The 26,311-nt window shown below is 45.0% G+C and overlaps 4 protein-coding genes across 13 annotated transcripts; 2 read left to right on the forward strand and 2 right to left on the reverse strand.

The window, feature by feature from the left end:
• Nucleotides 1-1,589: 1,589 nt before the first annotated feature.
• On the reverse strand, nt 1,590-6,845 carry plvapb (plasmalemma vesicle associated protein b). Of its 3 annotated transcripts, none has more exons than XM_085927330.1 (10): nt 6,700-6,845; nt 5,192-5,269; nt 4,934-5,110; nt 4,759-4,852; nt 4,250-4,451; nt 3,961-4,180; nt 3,348-3,497; nt 3,156-3,272; nt 2,781-2,888; nt 1,590-2,680 (listed from the first exon to the last, which is right to left on the reverse strand). In XM_085927330.1, exons 1-10 carry the CDS (start codon nt 6,700-6,702, stop codon nt 2,672-2,674), a joined length of 1,158 nt encoding a protein of 385 aa, XP_085783456.1. In that variant the 5' UTR covers nt 6,703-6,845; the 3' UTR covers nt 1,590-2,671. The 3 variants fall into 3 exon arrangements, 2 of the variants coding, with proteins under 2 accessions (XP_085783456.1, XP_085783455.1); XR_015067853.1 differs by lacking the exon at nt 6,700-6,845 and having other exon boundaries at nt 1,612-1,739; nt 1,827-2,680; nt 5,192-6,374; XM_085927329.1 differs by lacking the exon at nt 6,700-6,845 and having other exon boundaries at nt 5,192-6,374.
• On the reverse strand, nt 6,518-22,407 carry babam1 (BRISC and BRCA1 A complex member 1). Of its 5 annotated transcripts, XM_085927335.1 has the most exons (13): nt 22,276-22,407; nt 21,308-21,563; nt 18,810-18,929; nt 15,733-15,792; nt 11,695-11,940; nt 8,409-8,839; nt 8,224-8,282; nt 8,024-8,144; nt 7,706-7,784; nt 7,600-7,624; nt 7,392-7,521; nt 7,156-7,242; nt 6,518-7,080 (listed from the first exon to the last, which is right to left on the reverse strand). In XM_085927335.1, exons 6-13 carry the CDS (start codon nt 8,826-8,828, stop codon nt 6,880-6,882), a joined length of 1,122 nt encoding a protein of 373 aa, XP_085783461.1. In that variant the 5' UTR covers nt 8,829-8,839; nt 11,695-11,940; nt 15,733-15,792; nt 18,810-18,929; nt 21,308-21,563; nt 22,276-22,407; the 3' UTR covers nt 6,518-6,879. The 5 variants fall into 5 exon arrangements, with proteins under 5 accessions (XP_085783461.1, XP_085783464.1, XP_085783463.1 ...); XM_085927338.1 differs by lacking the exons at nt 11,695-11,940; nt 15,733-15,792; nt 18,810-18,929; nt 21,308-21,563; nt 22,276-22,407 and adding an exon at nt 9,154-9,279 and having other exon boundaries at nt 8,409-8,524; nt 8,657-8,839; XM_085927337.1 differs by lacking the exons at nt 15,733-15,792; nt 18,810-18,929; nt 21,308-21,563; nt 22,276-22,407 and having other exon boundaries at nt 11,695-12,506.
• On the forward strand, nt 9,657-14,033 carry ushbp1 (Usher syndrome 1C binding protein 1). Of its 2 annotated transcripts, none has more exons than XM_085927323.1 (14): nt 9,657-9,855; nt 10,602-10,804; nt 10,908-11,044; nt 11,217-11,380; nt 11,453-11,608; nt 11,730-11,962; nt 12,032-12,172; nt 12,248-12,327; nt 12,386-12,512; nt 12,575-12,791; nt 12,874-13,023; nt 13,371-13,468; nt 13,542-13,655; nt 13,725-14,033. In XM_085927323.1, exons 1-14 carry the CDS (start codon nt 9,850-9,852, stop codon nt 13,888-13,890), a joined length of 1,992 nt encoding a protein of 663 aa, XP_085783449.1. In that variant the 5' UTR covers nt 9,657-9,849; the 3' UTR covers nt 13,891-14,033. The 2 variants fall into 2 exon arrangements, with proteins under 2 accessions (XP_085783449.1, XP_085783450.1); XM_085927324.1 differs by having other exon boundaries at nt 11,733-11,962.
• Nucleotides 19,949-25,762, forward strand: LOC147047635 (nuclear receptor subfamily 2 group F member 6-like). Of its 3 annotated transcripts, XM_085927332.1 has the most exons (5): nt 19,949-21,507; nt 21,979-22,073; nt 23,362-23,699; nt 23,765-24,011; nt 24,088-25,762. In XM_085927332.1, the coding sequence occupies exons 1-5, from the start codon at nt 21,239-21,241 to the stop codon at nt 24,360-24,362; spliced, it is 1,224 nt and encodes a 407-aa protein (XP_085783458.1). In that variant the 5' UTR covers nt 19,949-21,238; the 3' UTR covers nt 24,363-25,762. The 3 variants fall into 3 exon arrangements, with proteins under 3 accessions (XP_085783458.1, XP_085783457.1, XP_085783459.1); XM_085927331.1 differs by having other exon boundaries at nt 21,368-22,073; XM_085927333.1 differs by having other exon boundaries at nt 21,368-22,073; nt 24,069-24,239.
• The last annotated feature ends 549 nt before the right edge of the window (nt 25,763-26,311 follow it).

The raw sequence follows: 26,311 nt of genomic DNA on the forward strand, positions 1-26,311 counted from the left end.
ATGTGACGTCACAAATCAACCAGCCAATCAGAAAGTGGGGGTGAGGGCGGGTGTGGCACTTTTCACTTTCACTTCAACTTTTTACCCAATGAAGTGATTAGGTACACCTGTGTCCGTATGACGTCACAGATCAACCAGCCAATCAGAAAGTGGGGGTGAGGGCGGGTGTGGCACTTTTCACTTTTTGTTAACTTTTGACCATGATTTTTCCCAAATGAAGTGGCCTGTTATTAGGTACACCTGAAAATGGCGGTGTACCTAATGGAGTGTCCATGTGACGTCACAGATCAACCAGCCAATCAGAAAGTGGGGGTGAGGGCGGGTGTGGCACTTTTCCCTTTCATTTAAGCTTTGACCATGATTTTTCCCTAATGAAGTGGCCTGTTATTGTACACCTGAAAATGGCGGTGTACCTAATGGAGTGTCCATGTGACGTCACAGATCAACCAGCCAATCAGAAAGTGGGGGTGAGGGCGGGTGTGGCACTTTTCACTTTTCACTTTCACTTCAACTTTTTCCCTAATGAAGTGATTCGGTACACCTGTGTCCGTATGACGTCACAGATCAACCAGCCAATCAGAAAGTGGGGGTGAGGGCGGGTGTGGCACTTTTCACTTTTTAACTTTTGACCATGATTTTTTCCTGATGAAGTGGCCTGTTATGAGGTACACCTGAAAATGGCGGTGTACCTAATGGAGTGTCCGAGTGACGTCACAGCTCAACCAGCCAATCAGAAAGTGGGGGTGAGGGCGGGTGTGGCACTTTTCACTTTCACTTCAACTTTTTCCCTAATGAAGTGATTAGGTACACCTGTGTCGGTGTGACGTCACAGCTCAACCAGCCAATCAGAAAGTGGGGGTGAGGGCGGGTGTGGCACTTTTCACTTTTATTTAAGCTTTGACCATGATTTTTCCCTAATGAAGTGGCCTGTTATTAGGTACACCTGAAAATGGCGGTGTACCTAATGGAGTGTCCGAGTGACGTCACAGCTCAACCAGCCAATCAGAAAGTGGGGGTGAGGGCGGGTGTGGCACTTTTCACTTTCACTTCAACTTTTTCCCTAATGAAGTGATTAGGTACACCTGTGTCGGTGTGACGTCACAGCTCAACCAGCCAATCAGAAAGTGGGGGTGAGGGCGGGTGTGGCACTTTTCACTTTTATTTAAGCTTTGACCATGATTTTTCCCTAATGAAGTGGCCTGTTATTAGGTACACCTGAAAATGGCGGTGTACCTAATGGAGTGTCCGAGTGACGTCACGGATCAACCAGCCAATCAGAAAGTGGGGGTGAGGGCGGGTGTGGCACTTGACCATGATTTTTCCCTAATGAAGTGGCCTGTTATTAGGTACACCTCATGGATACTTTAATAGGTACACCACACGAGGTTAAAAACAATAAATGAATAAATAAATAAGAAAGTGTAGTGAATGATTGTGGTAGTGGTGGTAGTAGTGGTGGTTGTGGTCATGGTAATAATAATCCTAATAATTGTCCAACACAAGACTTTGATTTTGAGCATTTATTTTCAAGATCCAAATACTTACAAGATGACATTGCTCTCCCTCACTGGGCAAGTTTATCAGATGCTACCTCCAGAATTTGGGAGTGGAGAGGATGGAATGTCATCAGCGAATACTTGTGGGATCAGCTTGGCTCTGCATTTCCCAATCAAATATAGCTTGATGGGTGGGAGAAGCCCAAGCACCCAAAACTGCAGACATGGAGCGAGCCAGGTCTCCTCCAGGGTGTGAGACAGGAACACGTTGAGGCGCTGAACACAGTGGCTTTTGTTTGCCTGTCAATCTAGCCTTGATCAAATATTTACATTTCTTTCTTGAACCCGTCACCCTTCTTCCCCATTCGTTGCTGGCTGACGACATTTGCTGGCCATTAACGGCGTCAGAAGCGTCTTTCTTTAGCGTGTCTCTGTGCTGGGACTTTTCCTCTTCCCGCTCGACTCTTGTCAGCCTTTCCTTGATAAATGACGACACAAGAAAAGTTCTGAGCTAAATGTGGCACTTGCTGTCCAACACATCAAAGGCCTTTGTGCTTTTAGTTCGACCTGAATATAGAACGGACAGAAGATGACAAACTTTTTTACGACCTTCGTTTGAGTTGCCCAACTCTTTTCATTTTCAATTCAAGACACGAAAAGAGTCCCATTGAATGTATTGTTAACATGAACAGGATAATGGTCATTATTTATGGATAAAAGCCTGCTGCTTTGTATGCAGCTAATAAATCTTGAGTATGACTGTTTTGGAATACTTTGTCTTGTTATCTTATCCTGAACTTCAAGTTCACAGATGGTGTGTTGTGACCTTTTGTATGTGCAGTAATTTTCTTGGCTCCCAATATGGGAAGCCACTGGACTATTTGCCCTTTTATAACCACAAATACAAAAAGAAGACAGTTGAATGCTTCGTTTAATTGATCAAACTGAAAGCAAGCTTTAGAAACAAAGTGAGTACCACACACAAGTCATATTTACACCAGTGTCTTTTTTTTTTTTTTTTTTTTTTTTTTTTTTTTTACATGACCCTGACTGGAGCCTAAAGGGATACACACATTTATAACAACAAATCATGTGTATGTGACATATTTACAGAATGTTCTTAGTCTCGTTTGTCGTGTCTCGATATGGTTTTCATACATTTTGAATGCGCCAGTTCATCTCGCCTGAAAGAGCAAAAAGAAAATGTGACTTAAGAACAATTAGACTGCAAAGACAGCAGATGTGATGTGGTTCAAATTGACGTCATGACATTATCCAAATTACCGTTGGAGTTTTGCTGAGGCTTGGTGCTGCAAAAGCAGGCCAGTTGGCTGACGTTTGTCTGTTCTGCTGGTAGAACGTCGGCCCGCCTGCAGGTTTCGGAAGAGCCACCTGCAGAACATGACTTTATTACATTTGATCCATATAGAAGTGCAGTTTACTGTGATTGCAAATGTGAGTTCAACTGGAGCGCATTCAAGAGTTGTTATCTCGGCCGCCCATCCTTCCTGCTGCTGCTGCCGCTGCTGCTTCTGATTCCTCTCAAATGCTGAGTCCACACGCGTCCACCTCACCTCTGCACCATGCTCCATTTATTCTGAGGCCATCTGTGGACACTGACATCCAAATATGTGTGTGTGCCAGTCGAGAGTATCGTACCTTGCAATTGGGCGATGCCCTGAGGGTCTGCAGCTCATTTTCTCTCAGAGCCAAAGTGTCCGCCAGCAATTGTTTCTGCTCTCTTAGCCGGTTCTGCTCAATCAGCAGTTTGGCCATCTGAATAGCACACGTTTATTTAAGAGGGAGAATACGAACAGGGGGAAGGTTGGATGGCGGCGCGCTTAAAAGAACCTTGTCGTCATGAGCGGTCTGCTTGAGTTGCACCTGCCTGCCGGTCTGGATGATTGTCTCGTTGCGGTTCCGTTCGCAACTCCGCAGATCGGCGCTCAAGTGGGAGTTTTGCACCTCCAGTCGGCTTGACGTGGCTTGAATCTCAGCCACCTTCAACAGGAAGGCAGGAAAAAAAAAAAGGATGATTTATATGACATTGCATGGACTCGGTGGTTGGGAATCACTGGAAAATCCGGATTCTGCTTATCTCAATAAGAAAAAAAGAAGATAAAAATAAATTAGCTATTTATATATTATATTATATTTTTAGCTATAATAAATTAGACACTTTTAGAAAACCCCAAAACAATGACACAACATTTTAAGGCCAATTCGATTTGTTGAGTTATTTGGAGAGGATATGTATCTTTTGTTCTCCATCCATAACTTGCCATTGTATGAGCAGAGCTGGAAATCACCTCCAGTGACCTTAAGTTCACCTCAGTGGGCAGCTGTGTCCTTAACTCATTGAATTTGTATTTTTCCAGAGGAAATGCATCCTCTCTGGAGGTTGCACATTTTTCAAAGTAGTAAGTCTGAATCAACTTTTCCCCCAAAAAATCTGTGCACGTACCTTGTTGCCCACATTGTCCAAATACCGCTGAAACTTGTTCTCCACATCTCTGGACAGGTTGGTGCAGCTGTTTCTTATCTTCTCCACTTGCTCCTGCTGGCTTTCACAGGTGAGGTGAAAGGTCAGCTGGTGGGGGAACAGGTTGTTGATTTTGTTCAGAAAATCCCTGGTCACCGATTGGATCCCATCCAGAGAATGAGCAAAGTCCTCTTTACATTTCCTGGTGAAAGACAATATTTGGACTTGAATTGATTCTTGATTCCATTTTCAAGCACACGCACGGGTGTACCCAGTGTAGATGTTGAGCTGCTCCTTGAGCATGGTGTTTTCTTTGCGAAGAGCGATGACGTCCTGGTGGTGGACGTCTCTGTCCTTGAGGGCGTTGTCCCGCTCCTGACTCAGGTAGTGGACCATGTGGGTGAAGTTGGCTTCGATGAGTTCAATCCTCGCTTTCTGGTGCGCGTTGAGGCTCTGTAAAGTTCTCAGCTCATCTGGAGAGATGGCACGGCTGTTTTAGAATATTGGCTCATGACCAGCTGGTTGCAAAAAATTGTCCAATTTTTACTTGTTTTTTTTAAGATATATTTTATATTGGTTTCTCAATGCAAACATGACATGCTGACATTTTAGTTTTACAATAAAATGTTTTAGGTATTTGATTACTGAAGTAAAAATATGAAAATGGGTCAGAAACAAATTTACTGTTGGAAAATAATTCAATCATACAAGTATAATTATGCTGTCCACTAAGGTTAATTTCTAAAAATTTTACAAGTAAGGATGGATGGGAATACATACTGCTAGTAGTGACGGCAAGCGCTTGTTGTAAGGGGGGAGTCGGGCAGCGTGTCACCACGCTTCGCGTTGTCTCTCTCTGCCTCTCACAGTTGGCCTGCATGAAGATTTGGTTTGAATTAAAAAAAAAAAAGAAAAAAAAAGTATCGATGGGATCTGCTCCAACATATCCACTTACTAATTTATTCATTAGGTAAAACTTTGTGGCGTTGGCATCGGTCATAAGCTGCTCCAGCTGTTTGGCAAGTGCATCTTTCTCAGCTGTACGTGCCCCGAGTTGAGCTCCCAGCTCGCCTTTCTCCTTCCTCAGCTGTATGTTGTTCTCGCTCAGTCTGTTGAAGCCCTGCTCCAGCTCCTATTGACGAGAAAGATGAACCCGCAGCCTTCTTAGTGGAGGCAAAATGATCATCAGTTCACGAGTAATCAAATCCCTCACCTTGACTCTCATCTCCTCGGCCGACTTCTCCGGCTGCCCGTAGATGAGGAACAGCACCAGGCTGATGATGATGAGGGACTGGATGAGTGAGGAGAAGAAGAACACGATCCTCATGTAGTAACCACAGCTTTTGCTTTTGGGTTTGTGCAAGGGCTCCCTGGCCTCCAGGCCAAATTTAGCCCGGGAATAGCTGCTACTGTACATGTTTGGAGGTGAAATGGTGCCGACTACTTTGGAAGATCAAAACGGGAATTGCTGGGAGCTCCACCAAGTTCTTCTCCCTCTTGAAACGCACAAGTGGCAAAGTCGTTTGTCTTCTAAGCTTGCACGTATAGACAGACGTATGTAAACAAAGATCCCGACCAGAGTAGTGGGGCCATGTTTATAAATACTGCTGGGGCCACATTTCCAGTCCATCCTGGCCCAGCCCTCACCTCACATACCTCCCCCTCCTCATCTCTCCTCCCATTGACCTCTGCCACTGTTACAGCCTCTGGCCGACTCCCCGACTCCTTACTTGAAGTCATTATTACAAAAAATACATTGACATTCTACAGTTTGCCATGTCAAATAATATTAAGGATTTGTATCATGAGCAAGCTCTTGCAAATTATAATACCGTAAAATCCATAATAAATAAATAAAGGTACTAAGGCAAAATTTGAGGCAAAGAATCTTCACAACTCACTAAACCACATGTTCTAGATTCATACTTGGGATCCCTGTCAGAATCCAATCACTGAGGATCTTTTAAAAAAAAAAACTGCATTTCAGATTTTTTTCTTTTTTGCAGCAGTAATAGCACTGAATTTCAAGGACAGATAGTCGAAAAGGCATTGGAAGAACCCAGTCAGTCTTTTGACCCCCCACATATCAAAAATCATTAAAGAATTTCTGTTAATGATGTTGCATTGCTTTGCTCCTCCCCAAATTCCCCAGACGAAAAAAAAAAAAACCAGCATATCCTGTCCCGAGCAAGTACGGAAAGGAGTCGTGGCAGCGGAGGAGTGAAAGAATGAAAACAATGGGGAGCTGTCATTCTTCAGGGATGAGCGGATAACCAATTCATTCTCCCAGCAGTAGCCGCACTGCCATGACATGCCATGACATGACGTGACGACACGCCGACACCGCGGGGCTGGAAAAAGGGGAAAGGTCTTTCCTGCTCCCCATTGTCTCGCTAACAACATGCCGTCAACGGGGAAAACCTCAATTATGAAGGCTTGAGTGACAGAAAGTGAAAAACTACCACAAGTGGACACTGACACTGGATTAAAAACAGGAAACTTTGTGCTGGAGGGATAAGAAAGAAACAACTGCTTTAGATAAGTAACAGGAGACGTCTTTAAGTCATATTCACACCAGAAGTGGATAAGCAATATCAATCATGAAGATAATGATTCAGTCCATTGTTCTACCACCAGCCAGCATGAGGCAGAAAAGCAAGAAAAATGTCTGCTAAACAGGGTGACAGCTACATAGCATTCAAGTGGTGAACACATTTTTACCATTTTCCTTTTTTTTTTTTTTTTCTTTCTTCCAATCAGAGATGATTATAGCGGATCCCGGACTGGTTTCTACTCGAATTTGCAGGAGAAATGCTGCCACCTTCTGACAAGTGGACAACTATATAGAGGGCAAGAAAAGACATTTGATTCAAAAGCAGAGTATACTGTATTTGATTTCTTCTAGACGGTGGCCTCAATGTCCTGCGCCTCATCTCCCTCTAGGAGGCTGTAGGACGCGTGGCTCTGGAAAGGCCTCTGCAAAGGGTGAGCCAGAAGTTTGGCCATGCAATTGTGCAGCTCGATGGCCGGGCCGCTCAAGGGAACCTCGAAGCGATAGCACATGTCCTTTGAGTCCAGGTTGCAGAAAGACGTGTAGTTGTCCTGGAGATAGAAAACACGACACTTGTTGCTCGGGTGATATAAAGTGTCAAATTGGAGAAAAGTCTCGCCACTCACCCGCCAGCTTGTATCATCGCCGTGCTCTTCGGCACCATTGTGGAGGTAGACCACGTCGAAGAAAAAATAGGGAGATTGTAGCATTTTCTGAAAGTCGCAAACAAGAAATAAACGTGTTGTGGCCTCACTCTACCAGCGCTTCAAAGTCCAATTGTTGCGGTCATTACAAATGATATACTGCCCCCCTGTGGATGCTCAACGTAAATGAAAATGGCAAGCATCTCGGTGTTACTTACACTGAGCGCCTCAGAGGGGTTGAGCTGAAGCTGTCCGGCATGGCGGCTGTAAATAAGTACGGTCCGCACCACGTATGGGGGCGGCACCGTCTGAACATTCTCCATTGACGGCAGCTCGATCTTCTGACGACTGTTCAACCCACAAGCCTATCTTAGTGAAATCATACAGATTTTATTTTTTTCTACTTAGTGTTGTGATAGTGCTTACATGACACTGAGAAGATCTTCCAGGTCTGAGCAGGAGGAGTTAAGGCTACAACTAAAAAAATGACTTATTTGAATGGTATCTGAAAGGACAGTGAATGGAAGGATACTGAAAGGCTCGCACACGTTGGTGTCCAGGTCATACAGACAGCTGCACAGTTCTCGAGGGTCTGAAGTGAAGCCTGAGAGCTGAGATCAAGTGGAACATTTTGTAAAACAGACATCCTCAACTATAGGGATTTTTTGGGGGTATCACACAAAGCAGCTATTTGTACAGGGGTGTGTACACTTTTTATGGTCACTTTATATGAAGCTTGAGTATTCTTTTTTGGGCTAATTGCTTGCTGAATTAAAAAACAAAAATCTACCAACCTCACCCAGACAAAAAAAAAAAAAAACATTGAATCCCATAACTGTCCTTGACTCACCCAGAGAGCATCATCATTAACCACCACCAGAGCAAACTCGTGCCGCTTGTCAATCTTGTGCTTGGTTCTGACAAACATCTCGATCATCTTCTGGGAGATATTCAGGGCGTTAGTTTTAGAGCTGGAGGAAAAGATGAACCAAAATACCTACTATAACATCCACTGGGGTGAGGAACATTGAGATTAGAACGGGAGCATACCCATTAAAAGACTCCAGCTTGGGTAAACACATCTCTTCAGAGAGGTCCAGGCAGATGATCTGTAGGGAGGAAAACAACAACACATAATTATTTGAAATATTGAACAATCTTTCCAACAAGAAAATCTAGATCAATATTCCAATTTAAAATTTCTCAGAATATGTCAACCCTTAATGTAAACCTACCACTTTCTCTGGACAGTTGACACGAGGAACTCGGATTTGGTATTCTGCTGGTGAGGGGACAGCGGCTGTCATAGTTGGCTGTTGTGGCGTGGCCTTGGGCCGATCCTTGCATGCAGCTGCCAAAGCATGTTGGACAGCGGTGGCGGGAGTTGTGCCGGCAACAGAGGGGACGGTCTGAGCCACGGCCGTGGAGATGATCGTAGCGGTGGAAGTCGGAGGACTGTCGCTGGTCGAGGCCTCGCCCTCACCTTCGACGCGGCTCCCCACGGCAGGTTGCGATAAAGTGGGATTCCCTCCGCCTCCGAGGCTACCTGTGCTGCTCCGACGGTCTTCCGCACCTTCGGGGTTGGAGCGGGTTCGTGGTCTCAGCTCCACCAGACGCTGCTCACCATCAGCAGGGCCAGGCTCGGGCGTCTCCATGGATACACCGGCTGCTGAGTTCAGTACAAGACTTTAGTGGGATGGATGGCAGATGATAGTTGAACCACCTGCCCATTTTCTATAGTGCTTGTCCTCATCAATAATGAGCATGTTGTTGAATCATATCACTACTGCTATTTCGTGGACTGCTGTAGTGTGAAATACGTGGTAGGAAAAAAAAATACACATCAAATTTATTTCATGATATTTTTAGGATGACAGCGCATTGTCAAAAATGAGCAGTTAGCATTAGCTAGGCTTAATGAGAATTGTAAAAAGCAACCTACTCCGTAAGACGTAGGATTCAAGTAAGGAGTAAACTCACCAAATAAATGGCTTTGTTAGTTCTCAGACCCAAACACCTTAAAACCCATTGAAAGTAGACTAATGTATAGCCAAGCAGCTAGCGTTTGTTTAGAACTTACGTACAGGAAATGACAACAAAAGCGACTGCTGGGCATTGTGGGTAATGTAGTTTAGTTTAAAAAAACCGCGCGCCGCTTACCCTACTACACAAAATCAAACATAACAACCCAAAAGTTAATGTATATATGCATTACCACATGAATGTCTATTTACAAATGAATTTCATTTTGTACTTATTTGACGCGTGCACGCGCACACAAACGCTCGCTTGCATGCGCATACGCGCGCACACACAAACTCGCACGCGCATACACGCGCACACACCCGCGCGCGCACGTTTCCTAAAACATGAACATCATTCCGAACTATAATAAAGCTTTACTTAATAGGCACACATCCTGCGTTGACATCAATTTTCATAGCCAGCTATTTTAAAAGCATGAAATGTAAGAGTGGACAAAACAGGAAGGGCCACAAAGTGACGAGGAATGGGTGGGGATGACTTTCCACTGACTTCATTTCATCATACTAAATAGTGGCTGGCAGATAGATATGCAGAGTGTAGCTGAAGTTCCAATGAACATTTAACTGCAGAAAATTAGATTCGGTGTGTTTTGCGCTGGGAAGAAGACACCTACCGCTGAAACTGTCAAGTATGGAGGTAGGTTCAGGATTTGTTTTTAAAAGGTGACATGGTGTTATGTTGTTAAATGACGTCATATGTTTTAGCAGCTACGGAAACATTGTAATACTGTTCATTCACTGAGAAAAGCCAATTCACTGTATGAGAGTATGAAAGACTGCAGCAATAAACCTAATGAATGTATGATGATTGCAGCAGAAAAATTGCACTTGATATTTCATTTTCACACAAACATGAATACACTCCATGTAGTCTGCATGCGTTTGCGTGAAAACATGTTAGGTCTTGGAATTCCATCCAGTGGATATTTGGGATAGTCACGCAGAACAGGAATGCATCCCTATTGTTCTCTGTCTGGATGTATTTGTTTGGAGGAATTCAAATATGCTTCTGCAAAATCAAATATTCCTTTTACCCAACACATTCATTAGGAAGACATTTGAGCCTAATTGTGACTAGAATACTGTACTTGTACTAGATGGATGTCATTTTTGTGCAAAGTTGTTTGATGCAAAATTATTTGTACAGGCAGGAAGTTGCATACAGGATGTTTTAGTTTCCCCCCTTTCTTTCCGCAGCTCAAAACAATAGGTGCCAAAATCTCATCTACTTTGCGAGCACATCAGATTTCATCTCAAAAAGTCATACAAAGCCTTTCTAATGAGTCATTCCTTACTAATAAAGTTAGTTGTCTGTACCTTGTCACTTTGCATTTCCAACATTCAAGTGGGAAATATTAAAAAGTCCACCACATGCTTTTGCAGCACTTTCGCTTGGTCCGGTGTAACAGCTTGGATACACCGTCCGGCAGCGGCAAGGAGCCGAGGATGCCTTTGGACCACAGGGGCCTTTACCCTGAGCTGGAGCCTTCGCCGGCAGAAGTGGCTCAATGTGAAGCCGAAGTGGGCACGCTGCTCAGCATCATCGCCGAAGTCAACAAAAAGATGGGCTCGCTCAAGGCGCCAAGGTACTGTCATTGCCACGATTGCTAATTAAAAAGCCAAACTGTGGCTGGGTTCTGGTTCTTGGACCTGGATTTGACACTATACTAATGCTCTTGTGTTCTGCAGTGAACTTGGTGATCTGAGACCACCAAGACCAACCAGTCCTCTGTTTCCTGACCTGCTTTCTCACAGGCTAGTGAGAAGCATTCCAGAGAATATCACCGCGTCTGATGGCAAATGTAGACCTTCACTGCCTTATCGAGGTCTCACTTATTTAATTAAATACAGTTGAATAATATATAAATGTATTTATTCTTGTCCTGTATGGACAACAAAAGTGACGTTATTTTTTGGAATAAATTACCACAATAATGTGAAATATAAATTTTGCATAAAAAGAATGCTTGACTGACATTTTCACACTAATTCCTCAAGGGGGCAGTAGTGTCATGTGGGGAGAACTTAAAGGTGCGCTGGCTGCTGTGGAGGACTCAATCAACTGCAGACGGTCCTGGGCGGCCCCCATCACAACCTCTGAGCGAGAAAAACCCAAAGAGCATCTAAGAGCAGCTCAGGATAGCTGGGCCAAGGCCACAAAGGTGCCGACACAGCAACAAATAGAAAATATGTGCACGCATCTATGGCCAATTTGGGTCTTCTGGTCCCTCCAGATTTTGGAAGAGATGGAAAAGGAATTTGGGATTGCTTGCCCATCGGATGTGGGAAGGGAAACATTCCAGGAGGTAGTCATGGAAAAGCAGGCTCCAATGGGAGAACTGCAGAGAGCGCACAGCATCAACCAGGTGGAGGAGGAGGAGAAGAGCAAGGTTGTTGTTTTTGCAATTTCTTTTACCAGGAGTCGCAAAATCGTATTTTTTTGCCATATATGCATGTAAAACAATTGCTGACTCACTTTGTTGTGGACGTGAAAGTTCTTCTGTGTTCTAGCAGGTTGGTCAGCAGAGGGCCTGGAGGTCAGCCATTTGCTCTCCTCCATACAAATCTTCAAGCAGCCCAGACCGGGTGTCCTCCTCCTTCCCAGGTTCTCCTTTACTCCTCAGGAGAGCTGCAGGAGGCTCCTTATCTTCAGGAGGTGACAGCTCCCCGCGGAGCTTTGTCACTTCAGGAAGTCCTTGTTCAAGCCCCAACGGCCTGGAGACTGAGATAGAACGCTTGAACAGGTTGCTTTTATTTGACTTCTTTCCACCACGGCATACATCTACATACGAAATGTTTTTGCTGTTCTCCAGGTACATTGAGAAGCTGAAGACCAAGAATGAGCGTCTGACTGTTGCTTTGGAGCGAAGGAGGTCAGAGTGTGAGCAGATCGGTATTACATTAAAGAGGCTGGAGGCCGAGTGCTCGACCGCGCACTTGGCTCTTCGATACTGGTAGGCAAATAAAAACGCTTAGTCAGCATCGTAGCATCATATCAGAATTTTGCTGTGGTTTGTTGCTTTTGTCAGTGAGGAGTGCGAAGAAGCTTACGGCCAACTTTTGTCGCTTTACGACGCTCAGAGGCAACAATGCTTGACCAACGGAGCAGGTGATTGATGAACACTTTGAGCACGTCTTGTGTGGAGAAAACTAACTGTCCTCAGCAGGGATCAATAACGACCAGCAGAGCAGCGGTCCGTCGCCTCAGAAGAGGAAAATGTCAAGTGACAGTGAGGAACTGTCTACCGCCTTCACTGATGTCACCAAGGAGATGGAAAGACACAAAATGCACAGGTGATGTTTGAAAGCAATCCAAACCAATATTAGCAATTGTAATTGACAATTTGTAACTCCAGAACGCCCGAAGTGATTGATCGAGAGGTTGCGCTCCGTCAGCTGATTGAGCGGCTAAAAAGAGAGCGGGCCGCCATTTGCCTCCCGAAGCCACGCCCACATCTAGAAAAAATCAGCCCAGAGTCTGCCATGAGAGTGGGACATTTATCCAAAGATAACAAGCCAGTGGAAATCAAGAGAGATAAAACATCTCTGTTCCATGAGATGATCACAGCCAGGGTAAGCGGCAATGACATCATCATCAGATACATTTGAATGCTCAGCAAAATGATTCCGCCCTAAATTTGCTTTTTTGGTTCAGGAGGAGATGTCGGATCTCCGTGCTCTGATCCGTCTGAAGGAGAAAGAGCTGAGGTGTCTGGAGTGGAGCGTGGTGGCCCAAAAAGCATCTGGAGCACGTGTTCCCCAAGGCCTCCGAGAAAAGCCGGAGGACTGTAAGACTGAACAACAGGTAGGTGGAGTGTACCAACGACAGAGTCAAGGTGAAGCGTACAAGAGGGAGCAGGACCTTGGTCTTTTGTGACAGAACCCGAATCAAATCTGGGTGTCCCACCCGGGAAATCATACATCTAGCTACCAAAGCAGACAATCCAATCCCTCCAGGCCGAGAAGGTTATTTTGGTCAAACAAGGTCTTTAGATTAGAGCTGCTCTTCACACCTCTGCCATTGTCAAAAAAGGACAAGGACATGGCAGAGTAGATCGTGACGGACTAAAGTTTTAGGACACAGCTTTAGATGATGACAAGTTATCTATCACCTCAATTGCATTTTGGATGACTGAAAAGAACCCTTTTCAGAGACTCTGCGAGAATGCAGAGAAAGTGTGCGGTGATGGCGACGTGTCTGGGCTCAGGTCCAGGCCCATATTGAAGGAACTGCAGGTGCTACTTCAGAGGTGAGCAAATACAATAGCTGTCAATCAAGACTGGAAATGAAGCTCAGCAGTTCATCTTCTCTTTGGCTTTTAGGGAACAAGCCCTGAAGAAGAGATTGGCCTTTGTTTATGACTCACTGAATGCGTCGCTCCCCGAAAGCGCCTCCAACAGCGATGAGCACGTGGCACGGATTGCGCAAGCTCACAGGTAAAGTATGTTCATCTCCATTCCCGACCTTCACAAGTGATGTGTGAAACAAAATGGTCATCATTCCAGTAAGGCCTTGAGCTCGTACAGACACATTCGCAGAAGATACAGGGAGCAAGTGTGGAAGCTGGAGCAGAAACTAGCAGCCATGATGGAAAGTCAGCACACACACACCCAAACGTCCAAGGAGGCGGGAGAAGATTCGGAATGGAGGAGGGAAGAAACTGTTCTGTGATTCCAGTACGTGTCTGTCATTGGATGTTGTTTCCTTGGAGTTTGTTTGTGTCTTATTAAAAAGATTTGAAACAAACTGACCAGTTGTGTGTGCATAACAGGAAGCCCAATTCTGGAAACATCAGCACTAAGGGGGTAAGAAAAGATACGAAATATAGCCACACTGAGCACTCTCTTGCTCTCCCCCCACTTATGTATGGTGGGAACAGAAGTCTCTGTGTTTTCAAATGAAAAATTCATTAAATTGTGAAAATATTTTCATCTATTAAATATAGTGATACATTTTAAATTCTACAAAATTTGAATCATAAATCAATAAAAATATCTTTCCTTTCGGCTCTCTATTACGACTTCCTTTCTGTCCTTGCTTCCCACATTCAATCTCGCAAGTCATCTCTCAATCATCCCCCCGTGTGCCCCGCCCCTCCCAAAAAGGTCAACCGCAGCTGTGGACCACGGTCATGAGGTTAAGGCAAAGGTTGAATGTCACGCCCACGGGGTCACAGCGATGCCTGGCTGTTGTGTTGCGCCTTGAATTGAGGCTTGACACTGGCAGACGAGCTGGCGAGTCCCTGGCGCCCTGACTCTTGGCCGGCCCGCCGTTTCCCGGGCAAAGGTCGCCGTAAAGGCCTCGTCTTTGCCGCCCCCCCCACACGTCCAGGTCACAGTCACTATTGTTGTAATAGCTGCCATTAGAGCAGATGATCCCTTCCCGTTTTCCAAGCAGCATGTCCAACGTTTGAGTTCATTTTTTTTTTTTTTGATCACGCCACGGTCGTAACCTCCGCTTGACTCTTCTTGTATCAAAGACAGAGCATTGTGTGGAAACAATGGGTTGACCTTTTATCATGAGCGGATAGACGGTAAATTCATCCATACCGGCATCACAGTAGCTCATTCTCTTCAGTTTGGGAGAAATCAGCTGCGGTCAGACCAGCCGAGCAGTTGAACTGGTTTGGAAGAAACTAAAGCAAGCAAAATGGAGCTTGACCTCATCATGTTGTGATGTGTATCGTTGCCCCCCCCCCCCCAAAAAAAAAGGCAATCTATTTTTTATTTTTTCTTAAAAACAACAACACTATGACCTCAAATTTGGGGTTTGTAAAGCTTACAATGCTGGACCCTTGTGTGTCATTTATTCCGAATATGACAACATACTGGAAATGACTGGAGGTTGGTCCAAAACTGTGGTGTACTGTGTGTAAATTTAGTTGTGGCAGCCATGTTTTCACATGCACTAGTCACACAGGTCACTGTGACTTTTGCTGACTGTGTTATCTGGACACTTGAGTACTCTGTACACTTAGCTCTTCCTCTCTGGCTCTCACTCGTGTTTACTTTGTTCCAACAACTTTTAGCAGATGAGGGAGCTGGTCTTTGGTGTTGTGTCGCGTTAGATTAGAATTTTTGTTTTATGATTTTAACAGACCTGAAAATGTTATGAATTTATTTGTTGATTATATATATGTTTGATTATATATAAATGACAATAATAATAGTTATTAGGATTATTATGACTATGCTTTAAATGCATTCTTATCACTACATGTGGCATTAACCTTCCCTCAAACTGTACAGCAGCAATTTATTCCGGGAGCAGACAGCCTGGAAGGTTGCAGATTTTCAGCGCCTGGGATTTATACTCAACGACAGAAGCTGTCACTCAGCGTTACATGGTTTGCCGTCTCGCTCTCCAACACACGCAAGGGTGCAGTGACTCAGAGGTTTTAGGTCAATTCATTTACTCGCCGTCCTTTCCTCATTTTAATATGCTGTAATCTGTGCAAAGGGATCACAGGTGGCGGCCTCATCCTTTCTCCTTCCTCTAAAGTCATGAGCTCACCTGTCACAGCTCCGTAGTCACTTCTCCTTCTCTCGCCACTGATCTCCACTGAGCTGATACCTGCAAGCCAATGGAGAGGTCAGTGAGGTGATGAAGAGCAGGGCAAAGCATTTCAACTCAATCAAATGTGCTTTAACATTCCTTCGGCCACATGAATGCAACACGCACGGGCTGCTGACAATATTTGTCCCGAGTAAATAATCCTCATCTCATCCCAAGCGATTTGAAAGAATATTATGTTCAATCCAACCATACTGATGATTTTGTCAATAGCTTCTGGTGAGATCAGGGCCAGAGTTCTTATTTTAATAGTAAAATAATACACTGTCATTTTTAATTGTAACATTCCTCATTGTTTTGAGTGGTAGCGTAGTGTATGTTATTATTTACAATAAATACATTGATTCAGACAGTGACAAAAATTCATTCATAGATATGAATGACATTCAAGCCTAATTTCAATACCAAATATGACACAAATACTCAATGCTTTTTTTGTGAAATGTTTTATACGAGTAAGAGGGAACCCATTTTAAACAAACATAAGATCAACAGACGAGATGAGCTAATGAGGTTACTTGGCAGCTTGTGGCCGGCCGTTAGATTACCGCACTAAGGTGTTTACGGAAGAAAGACAGCAAGGGGCGGGGCTTCCCACTAATCCTGTTTGAGCATTTGAGTCATCTTCAATGAGCAGATTAAGTTCATAGTATAGCCCTGAAAGCCTTTATTTGACCTCTATAGCCAGCGTCTAGGACACACTGACAGAGCAGCTTGGACAAAGATTTACAAAAGTGTCAAGTCAAAATGTTGTGGCTGCTCTGCATGTTAAGATGATGCCCAGTCTGCCAAAAAAGAAAAAATACTTGACTTCTTCGATGTACTCACAAAAACAAGTTGAGCACTTTCCTTTCCACAAAGTCACAATTTCCTATTTTTTAGAATCCCCATCTTCTTCTCTGATGGAGAAATACTATTCTGCAATGTCTCCCATCTAGTGGTGAATTATGTTATTACAACTTAAAACAAATCTTTATAATTATCCCAAAATAATCACTTGCTCATCTTTGAGGCGGGAAATCCCCACTAAAGAGACAATTTGCTGACAAAACAAACGCAGCCAATTGGGCAAAAGCACGCGCAATGTTCACAGCCATTGCAAGACAGCTCATTTGAATGACAAGGACACACACCAAATGGTAACTTTCCCACCATGTCTTGCAAGCACGCTATTGATCGGACGCCGTGTGTTGCTCACACGAGCAGATGTTTTGCTTTAGCAGGTTCTTTTGCCCTGTTTATTCTCAAATGCTCTGTCATTCGCTCCAGGTCAAAGGCCCCCTGTTTGGGGGGGGGCAGAGAGAGAGAGAGAGAGAGAGAGAGAGAGAGAGAGAGAGAGAGAAAGAGAGAGAGAGGTTGCTCTTTGGGCCAAAGTTGTTTGGGCTAATAGGAAGGAACAGGGAGTCATGTGCTTTTCCTCGCATACTTAAAATGTTATAGGGCAAACTCATTCGACAGATGAATAGTCATACTCGTATTCATAAATACACTAAATGACAACCGCTCCAATGAGTACACTACGTTACTTTTTAATAAATTCAAAGATGATCTTATAAGAGTGTAAAGACATTATACACAATTAAATGCTGATCACATGCTCATCGGCCCCAAAACACAAGAACACGCGCTTCCTGGCGCACTGCTTTATTGCCACATGTTGACCTCTGCTCTCCTAACCTTGCTCACCCGAGGGTTTCAACACACACGCATGCAAAGCTAGCATGTGCAAATGTTTTCAGACTCATCAAAGACGCTTTTGTGTTCTGTTGTCGAGAGAATTTAAGTGACCGCAATGGAGCACGTCCGACTACCCACAGGCCTTGGACTGGTTCAACCTGTACAGTATATATAGATAATATACAACTAGTGTGTGTGTTTGTGTTGTGCAGTACTCAGGTAAGAGTTGCCTGCTGCCATTTTGTGGACTCCTGCCTGTGTTAAGAATGCGCCGCCACCGCAAAAAGTGGACTTCACGCAGAGACCAGCTGCATTTTTGACCCCGCGGTTCAAAGAGCACACACCAAGCGCCACTCTTACCTCCCTCCATTGCATTATCCATTATCCAACAAACAGTAAAGAGACCAGCGTAGTTAATACTAACTTTTTGCGTGTAATCTTACATTACACACCTGGACAACACCAACATGACTTCCAATGGTCCAACAATCATGTCAGCATTTTGCCTCCCTAATGATCAAAGTCAACAAAGGCCAGATTCTGGGACGTCGTTGAAAGATTATCCTGGGTGATTATCCTGTGGTGTGTAATGTGTTAAGCGTGATTACTCCTCCCTAATCTGCTTGGAAAACAGTTGGGGGCAAGCAAATACAAATGTTAAACAGTTCAACTTTCCCACTGGCAAATGTGCAATCAACACTGTGTGCATTAGCTGAGGACAAATAGAGAAGCAACTGGTTGTGTTTTGTTTTGTCTCTTGAGTTATGCTTGTATTATTGCCAATATGTGACGCGTATGTTGTCTTTTTACTTTGTTGTATTTGTGCAAAAGCTTTTGTGTATCTCAGGGGGTCCGCAAAAGACAGAAAATTTTACAGATCAGATTCTTTTTTTTGGGGGGGAAAATGCTGATAAAAACGACAACATATCCAGAATAAAATCAGGAAATACCCAAAAGTTATTTATCTGGCCTGTCCCCTGAGTGGGTCCAGGCATATTTCAAGGGGGGGGGGGGGGGGGGGGGGGGATCCAGTGCCCCTTCAGTCCCCCCCCCCCAACTAGCTCCGCCAGTGGATACACTCAGTATGTACACGGTCGGTGTTGGTTGGTCCATTACACATTGTAAGAAGAGTTTTAAAATCAGTAAGTGGAGCCCAACAGCCATTTAAGTGAATAAATATGAATCCAGGGTTGAATCTTTTTGCATTGTGTGTGTACAGTCCAGCCGCTTAAAAGACAGCACTAATTCAGTTTGCAGCTTAGCTCGGCCCCTGATACAGCAAACAAAAGGGCTAGCCATGCACAATGAGTCTGGCTGTGACAGATGTAGGTTAAAGTTACCTTATGTTCTCTGTCCAAGTGCACCGTGTTGTGACAGCTTTACTTTTGATGGGAGTTGCTCCTCTGAGGCATAGACGGTGGCGAGAAAGGGAAAACATTTTCTCCATTCCAGTGACATTCCTGCACAAGCATGTGATGAGAAAACCTTTTTGAAGCAGTCATAAATATTTCAGCTTAGGGTAGCTTTCAGCTTTTTTAGGGTAGGGGTCAATCGGTTAGCCTGGTAGCGTTGTTGGAGCGGGGGGGGGGACCCATCAAATTTAACAAAGTTTCCAACCTTGACCATGACTTGAATGAGATGTGAAGAAATTGATTTTCGAAAGCACATTGGTAATATTTATTGATAATGAGCCGGTAAGTTGAAAATGACTGAGGCAAACGTCATGAGGCTGACGATTTGCAACTTCTTGTTTATTGCACTCATTTGACTCTTGACATGAAAGATGCCCCCCAAAAAAATTCTGAACTGCCGCTAAGATGACAAATATTTTTATGAAATTACTACTTTGCTTTCTTAAGTCACTTAATATGCTTTGATTTGTATTATTTATGACCTATTCCTTTTTTCTTCCGATTTGTTTCTTAAAGCAAAATAATTTGTGTGATAACACACGAGGAACTTGTGACCAGCATGTGTGTGTGTGTGTGTCTTCCAGCCCCCTCGTCGCACGAGTGAGTGTGAGGAGCAGGTGTGAAAAGGGGCCGCGGCCTTATCATATAACCTTTTCACAAGTCGCACTACAACAACAACAGGCCCTCCCTGATATTATTGGGTCAACAATGTCGCAGGAAGTTCTGAGGATTAGAGTGGAGTGGGGAACATGAGTAAGGGTAGCATACGCTCCATGTGACATTCGCCCCCCCCCCTCCCTCCTCTTTGTCTTGTGGCAGTGTTGGGGTTAACTCCTCCTGCTCTCTCCATGGCCCGAGGTCAGGGGGGAAACAGGCAGCCAGTCAGGCATTCTTTCTCTATGACTATGTGTGTGTGTGTGTGTGTGTGTGTGTGTGTGTGTGTGTGTGTGTGTGTGTGTGTGTGTGTGTGTGTGTGTGTGTGTGTGTGCCGTGGCCCACTCTGTGCTCTTTGACTCTGTTGGCCTTATAAGGCATCTGGCGTCATGGCAACGGCAGGGCTTGAATAGCAGTGTCAAATCCCTGAGCACACAGACACACGCTAACTCTCCCTAAAGGGGGAGACCTAGCCGGGAGAGGCGGAGAGAGGCTGACGTGAAGCTGAGAGGCAGCCGGGCCGGCCGGGTCCGCTTCGCCAAAGACGAAGACCGTTCCGTCCGTGATCGGCTTTTTCCCTTTTTCTTGGGCTCATTTATTCCTATTGGAGGAGGAGGACGACGACAGAGTGCAACAGTACACCCCGACTCCCTGGCAGGGAACGTAAAGAGGTTCTGGTTCTGGCCTCGGCTTGTAACTGCTGGATGGACAGTGACTTAACAAGGGAGAGAAGAAGAAAAAAAGTCTCTCACGGGAGGTCGACTTTGTTTTTGTTTTTTGTCTTGTGACATTTGAGCCTTTGCAGCAGAGTTGGAGGCGCACAAAGAAAACAGAAGTCAACTTCAGAGAAGAGGACTAATGAATTTAGTTGCCGCAGAAACCACAGAGGCATTTTTCCAGGAGAAAGAAGGAGTCTGTTGTCTTCCTCAGACCTCTCTGGTTTGAATAGAACGCCTGAAGCCAGTGTCAGCATTTTTTTTTTTTTTTGGCATCACTTTTAGGTCACAAAGTTTCTGAGTGGATGAACATTTCTCCCCCCTTCATCGGTGTCACTTCTGCCTCGACAAGTCAAGAGTTGAGTCTGGACTCGAGCTGGCCCGAGATCAACCGATAACATCTCGGCACTGCACGGGAACTGGTTGGACGAGTTTAGAAGTTGGAGCAGAGGGCAGGGTAGTTTAACCCTGCCTCAAGGAGAGCACTTTTATTTTCCTCCCACTTGTCCTTTTGCGAGAAAGCAGTCACGCATAGAGACGCAGAGTGACTGTGGCTGAGTTTCTTCTTCTTCTCAGAGGGGGGAAAGAAAGTCTGTGAATGAAAGTGGAGACCAGAATAGGAGACAAAGTGTAATTTAGTGTTTCCTGGGTTAGAGAAGGCTGCACCCTTTTTTTTTTTTTCTTCTCCTGCCTGAACTCTGAACCACTCAGTGTGTGTGTGTGTAAAGTTTTCTCAGGAACCATTGATTGGAGGTCAGGACAGCATAAACAAGAGCAAAAGGCAAGAACAGAGGGAGCAGGCAGATTAAGGACCAGAGTGCACCAGGGAAGATCGCCGGGTCAATCCAAACAGACGACGAGGAGGGCAAGGTCATCGCAGAGACAACCTTTCATCCTTTTGCTACCTTGGAGATCAAACTGGAGCCAGCCCATCGCTCCTTTTTTGACTTAAAACGCGAGCGGGTCAGCGTATGATCCAAGGAAACTATGGCCATGGTAAGCGGGGGATGGGGCAACCCCAACGGGGACACTATGGGACTGGAGGAGAAGGTATACCTGCGGCGGGAGGAGGAGGAGGCTTCGCCCCACGCCGGAAGCAGCGATGTGGACGTCGCCGATGAGGACAAGGCCTGCGTGCTGGACTGCGTGGTGTGCGGCGACAAGTCCAGCGGGAAACACTATGGCGTGTTCACGTGCGAGGGCTGCAAGAGCTTCTTCAAAAGGAGCATCCGACGTAACCTCAACTACTCCTGCAGGTAATTAGCCTGAAGCATATTTGTCTGAGCGGAGCGTGTCTATATTTGGAAAGCTCCTGGAAATGGAAAGGAAAAAACAGAAGGTCAGCCATATGCTTCCGAAGGTCAACAAAGTGTTGCAAACTCGTTTCTTTGCTCTTCTGTCTCCATCACGTATCCCTTTTCTGGTAATAGTACACTAACCCTGAAAGGAATGTGTCTTTTTAATCGGCATGTCATATCCAGGGCTGAAAGGAATGTTGCCGGGGCTAGTCTGCCGCACAAGGCGACACAAGGGCGTGTTGGCTTGATGATTTACAAAGGTCACAGCCTTGAAGAGCTATTCAGACACGCCAGCTCACACTTTTCTCTCATCAGAGGGGCCGTGAGAGGAGGCGGCCAGGGGGGGGGGACGTGTGAATACAAAGTGCTTATTGGAAAAAACACTCTGCGCGTTGGAAGATTTTCATCACCTTACATTTGTGTTTGCAGATCAAACCGAGAATGCCAAATCGACCAGCACCATCGCAACCAGTGCCAGTACTGTCGACTCAAGAAATGTTTCCATGTTGGCATGCGCAAAGAAGGTGAGGTCAATATGCGGGTCATCCTGCTCATGTCACTCGAAACGGCTAATTACAATGCTAAATGCTTTATCAGTTAGGCTGAAAACAAACTAAATCACAATTAATAGAAGACTATAAAACTGGGCTTTAAAAAAGTCATGAAATGCGGTATTTCTTACGTAAGCAAAATGATGTGCCGACGGAAGAGGAAAATGTGACTAACTTCAATCTTAGAACCTTCAAAGCCCTAGAAATGCTTCTGTGCTCTTCCCCATATTTGTGTCTCAGCAAAATCCCGCTTGGAGGCCTGCAGACAAAAAAAAAAAACCCACCAAAACAAATTTATCGATAGGGTTGCATGAATGGGGGACTGTCCGAGATGCGCGACAATTTCTGCCTGGAGTGGATTGGCCGCACGGAAGGTCTCCCGAACGTCCAGATGGCCACCACGCCGCTGGCTACAGATCCAGTAGATAGGTTTTCTTTTTCTTTACCTGCTAACAATGAGAGCAAGCAGTGACATTTGCCAGTGACCCGAGCGGAATATTTATACTGTCAACTGAAGGCATGTTTTTACCGCGGTGTTGAACTCTGGCAGCTGCTGATGAACTGTGATAAGCGGGTCACCAGCCCATTTGAATAACATGGAAAAAGCGGCTGATTGAAAAAAACAAATACATTTCAACAGCCACACTTTGGGGTGGAAATCTCTCAAAGAAACTTAAATATTCATATGTGTCTATTGACGTGTGACTGGAGTTTCCAGTTCTGATCTATGGTCTCTAATGCTCACATGTAACAGAGGTTATATTAGGCCCACTTGGCTGAGTGAGGCGGTGACGCACGCTGTTACTCTTTCCACACTACCTGGAATTGTGGAGCTCAACTTTGGCTCAGTCAAAGTAGCATTAACTTTTGAGGTGATTATATGGATGAATTTAAAAGTGCTATATGGAGAGATTATTTCAAGCATCGCCAGCAAGTCTTGGGCGCTGCTCGATGTGTTCTATTATGGCCATGGCATACACAGTATGACAGGAAGGTCATTCAGGGAAGTGTAAACTCCTGCCAAGGCTGAAGTCTTAAGTGCTGTGGACAAGAAAAAATATATATCATGGACTGTTTGTCCGTCTGGAGGATTATCAAAAGTGGATTTTGGAAAGTGGACTGTTCAGTATATGTTAATGAATATATTTTTCAGACCTTTATCAGAATGTACAAGATATATATATATTTTTTACTTAGCACCTATTTTTTAAAAGGAAAAGTACAGCCACCGTGTTTAGCAAATGTGCCCGTGTCCCCGCAGCTGTCCAGAGGGGTCGCATCCCACCTTCCCACTCAGGTATCAGTCCCAACTCCCAACGGGCCGGCGGAGCGGGAGGCGTGTTGCCCAATCACCTCGGGGCAGACTACTTCAACGGGCAGCCGGTGTCGGAGCTCATCTCCCAGCTGCTTCGGGCCGAGCCGTACCCTCACAGCCGCTATGGGACCCCGTACGGCCAGGCGCAGATGGGAGCTTCTGCGAGCGGAGCCTCCGTCATGGGCATTGACAGCATCTGCGAGCTAGCTGCCCGCCTCCTCTTCAGCACCATCGAGTGGGCCAGAAACATCCCGTACTTCCCAGAGCTGCCAGTTTCTGAGCAGGTCAGTCAAGGGTGGTGAACGCGTTGACATTGCGCTGGCTCAAACACCTGACTTGATACCTCCAGGTGGCGCTGCTGAGGCTGAGCTGGAGCGAACTTTTTATTCTCAACGCAGCCCAGTCTGCTTTGCCACTCCACATGGCCCCCTTGCTGGCAGCGGCCGGCTTCCACTCGTCCCCAATGTCTGCCGAGAGGGTGGTGTCCTTCATGGACCAGGTCAGGATCTTCCAGGACCAAGTGGACAAGCTCAACAGACTGCAAGTGGACACAGCTGAATACAGCTGCCTGAAAGCCATCGCTCTCTTTTCACCAGGTAAGCTGCATTGGAAGAAACAGTCCCCCAAAAAGTCTTTCTACCCAATAATGCAAGGTCCTTCCTCCTCTGTCAGATGCATGCGGTCTGACTGATCCAGCCCACGTAGAGTCCCTGCAGGAGAAGGCCCAGGTGGCGTTGACCGAGTACGAGAGGTTGCAGTACCCCAACCATCCCCAGCGCTTCGGCCGCTTGCTCCTGCGCTTGCCGGCTCTTCGTGCCGTGCCAGCCAACCTCATCTCGCAGCTCTTCTTCATGCGCCTGGTGGGCAAGACCCCCATCGAGACGCTGATCCGAGACATGCAGTTGTCGGGGAGCTCCATCAGCTGGCCCTACGCCCCGGGACCGTAGCCAACCTGCCGACACGCCGAGGGTCGACGGGAGGATGCGGAGAACTTGAAAAGGCTGGAGAAGGCCAGGTCGTTTTATTTGCAGCACTTGCGTGTTTAGGCTCTGGCCTTCATCTGCGCTCTCTTAGTCTCATTCTGGACTACAAAAATTAAAATGGAGATTTAGGCCATGAGCACATACTACCTCCCATATCATCCTTAATGTGACTGACTTTGATCCGTGTGTGTGTGTGTGTGTGTGTGTGTGTGTGTGTGTGTGTGTGTGTGTGTGTTTGTGTTGTCTGCTTTAAGCCCATATGAAGCCACAGCAACAGCACATCACTCTTCATGTTGTGCCGAATGCATCGGAGTTGTTACCAAATGTATTGTATCACCCAAGTCATGTTGTTGCAGTGCGTCCATCTAGGGCGAGCTGCTCGATCATTTATTCGATATCCATCCAAACGTCCATGAACTAGTATGACAACTCGAACAAGGCAAAATTGTGCATTAGTTGGCAATCGTGTGCTACTGGTATGACTAAAGACATACAATTATACTAGTTAACATCTACTAGCAACTAGTGCACAATTTTGTCTCACTCGTAAGATGTGCATTTTTTTTAATATTCTGCCAAAGTTGCCCTACTGGAGAAGAATTTCGAATAAATGCTCAAACAGCTTTCTACCGTGTGTCATACAATATTTGCAACACGAATATGCTCAGTGACTCTCTGAGGAAGTTGAGATTTGCTGCCCCCAAGCGGTCGAATCGCATAATATATATATTTTGCAGAGTGGCTTTAATATGTAGCAAATGGCACACTGATGTCTTCTTAGGTTTTACAAAGTTTATCTTACGTCGAAGTCTGACATTATTACCTCATGTTTTATTTTCTAAGATCAAAGATTGTACGGTGAACCATTAATGCGCAAATGGTCAATTCAAAGGGATCAATGTCAATTTTCAGTTGTTTTCTCACAAAGGCAGGCTTGTGCATTGATTTTTGGACACTATGTTGTTTGAGATGTATTTAAAGAAGGCACCCAAAATGGTGTAGCTCATAAATGAAAGGTACAACCCTTTTGTTTCTTTTGTTTAAGGGTACTGGTAGTTTATTTAGATTTTGGTTAGCATACTGTATGTAAATCCAATGTCAGAAAGCAAACATGGCCTTACAGAAAGTGGTAGAAAATCATTATACAAGGCACTTATGCTACGAAAATGTCTGTTAATGGCACAAACGACGACTCAAAAGCTCAAAACGTTCTTCGCACACACAACTATAGTAACTTAACTGTGCTCCATTACAATTCCATGACTTGGATTTCAATGACCTTGCCGAATGTTACTAAATGCAGATCAAATTAAATGTTTGCAGTACTAGAAATAAATGTATGCACATGCCAACCATTTAGGAAATTGTTTGATGTGTTTTTTTTAATCAAACAAATGCTAACTTTCCAAAAGCAGATAACTTGACTTCAAACTTGACACTAGAGGGCAGTAGCGATCCAGACCAGGTCTCAGCAACCTTTTTGAAACTGAGAGCTACTCGATACTGAAGTAACACATTTGTAGTTTAATAGCCGAGGTAGAGTTTACTTGCATCGCAAACTTTTTGATCAATTAAAAGATGTCAACAGCATAAGAATTGCCAATACAACCATACATACCACGTCACAAAATAAATCCTCTCACAATATTTATGAGCACGCATTGCAATCACGTTAAGCAGTAAGCTAATGCCAGCGCTAGCGAGAAGCTAACGATTGCATTTAACACATTGTGTTCCCCAAGAATAAAAAAAGCACCTTCGATGCAATTCATCTGATACAACTACTGAAAATACATCCACAAGTGAAACCATAGAGCATACAGCGTTAAAATCAGCAGAAAGACTGATACTAATGATGCTAATGATACTAATGCTATAAAAACGAGGGTATCGTAGACACGTAATAATATGAA

The sequence above is a fragment of the Syngnathus leptorhynchus genome, chromosome 13 (assembly GCF_054491065.1).
Source record: "Syngnathus leptorhynchus isolate UIUO chromosome 13, UIUO_Slep, whole genome shotgun sequence".
Classification (NCBI taxonomy): domain Eukaryota; kingdom Metazoa; phylum Chordata; class Actinopteri; order Syngnathiformes; family Syngnathidae; genus Syngnathus; species Syngnathus leptorhynchus.

Excerpts from the sequence above, each read along its gene's own strand:
- plvapb (XM_085927329.1), bottom strand. The coding sequence starts at position 5,395 with ATGTACAGTAGCAGCTATTCCCGGGCTAAATTTGGCCTGGAGGCCAGG. Across the intron at positions 4,853-4,933 it reads TTTACCTAATGAATAAATTA|GCCAACTGTGAGAGGCAGAG; the intron begins GTAAGTGGATAT and ends ATCTTCATGCAG. Across the intron at positions 3,498-3,960 it reads TGGACAATGTGGGCAACAAG|GTGGCTGAGATTCAAGCCAC; the intron begins GTACGTGCACAG and ends TTCCTGTTGAAG.
- babam1 (XM_085927335.1), bottom strand. The coding sequence starts at position 8,828 with ATGGAGACGCCCGAGCCTGGCCCTGCTGATGGTGAGCAGCGTCTGGTG. Across the intron at positions 7,522-7,599 it reads GAAGATCTTCTCAGTGTCAT|TCGTCAGAAGATCGAGCTGC; the intron begins GTAAGCACTATC and ends TGGGTTGAACAG. Across the intron at positions 7,243-7,391 it reads ACCCCTCTGAGGCGCTCAGT|AAAATGCTACAATCTCCCTA; the intron begins GTAAGTAACACC and ends TGCGACTTTCAG.
- ushbp1 (XM_085927323.1), top strand. Across the intron at positions 11,609-11,729 it reads AGGAGGAGGAGAAGAGCAAG|CAGGTTGGTCAGCAGAGGGC; the intron begins GTTGTTGTTTTT and ends TCTGTGTTCTAG. Across the intron at positions 13,469-13,541 it reads CTGCAGGTGCTACTTCAGAG|GGAACAAGCCCTGAAGAAGA; the intron begins GTGAGCAAATAC and ends TTTGGCTTTTAG.
- LOC147047635 (XM_085927331.1), top strand. The coding sequence starts at position 21,701 with ATGTGTCTTTTTAATCGGCATGTCATATCCAGGGCTGAAAGGAATGTT. Across the intron at positions 22,074-23,361 it reads TGTTGGCATGCGCAAAGAAG|CTGTCCAGAGGGGTCGCATC; the intron begins GTGAGGTCAATA and ends GTGTCCCCGCAG. Across the intron at positions 24,012-24,087 it reads CATCGCTCTCTTTTCACCAG|ATGCATGCGGTCTGACTGAT; the intron begins GTAAGCTGCATT and ends CTCCTCTGTCAG.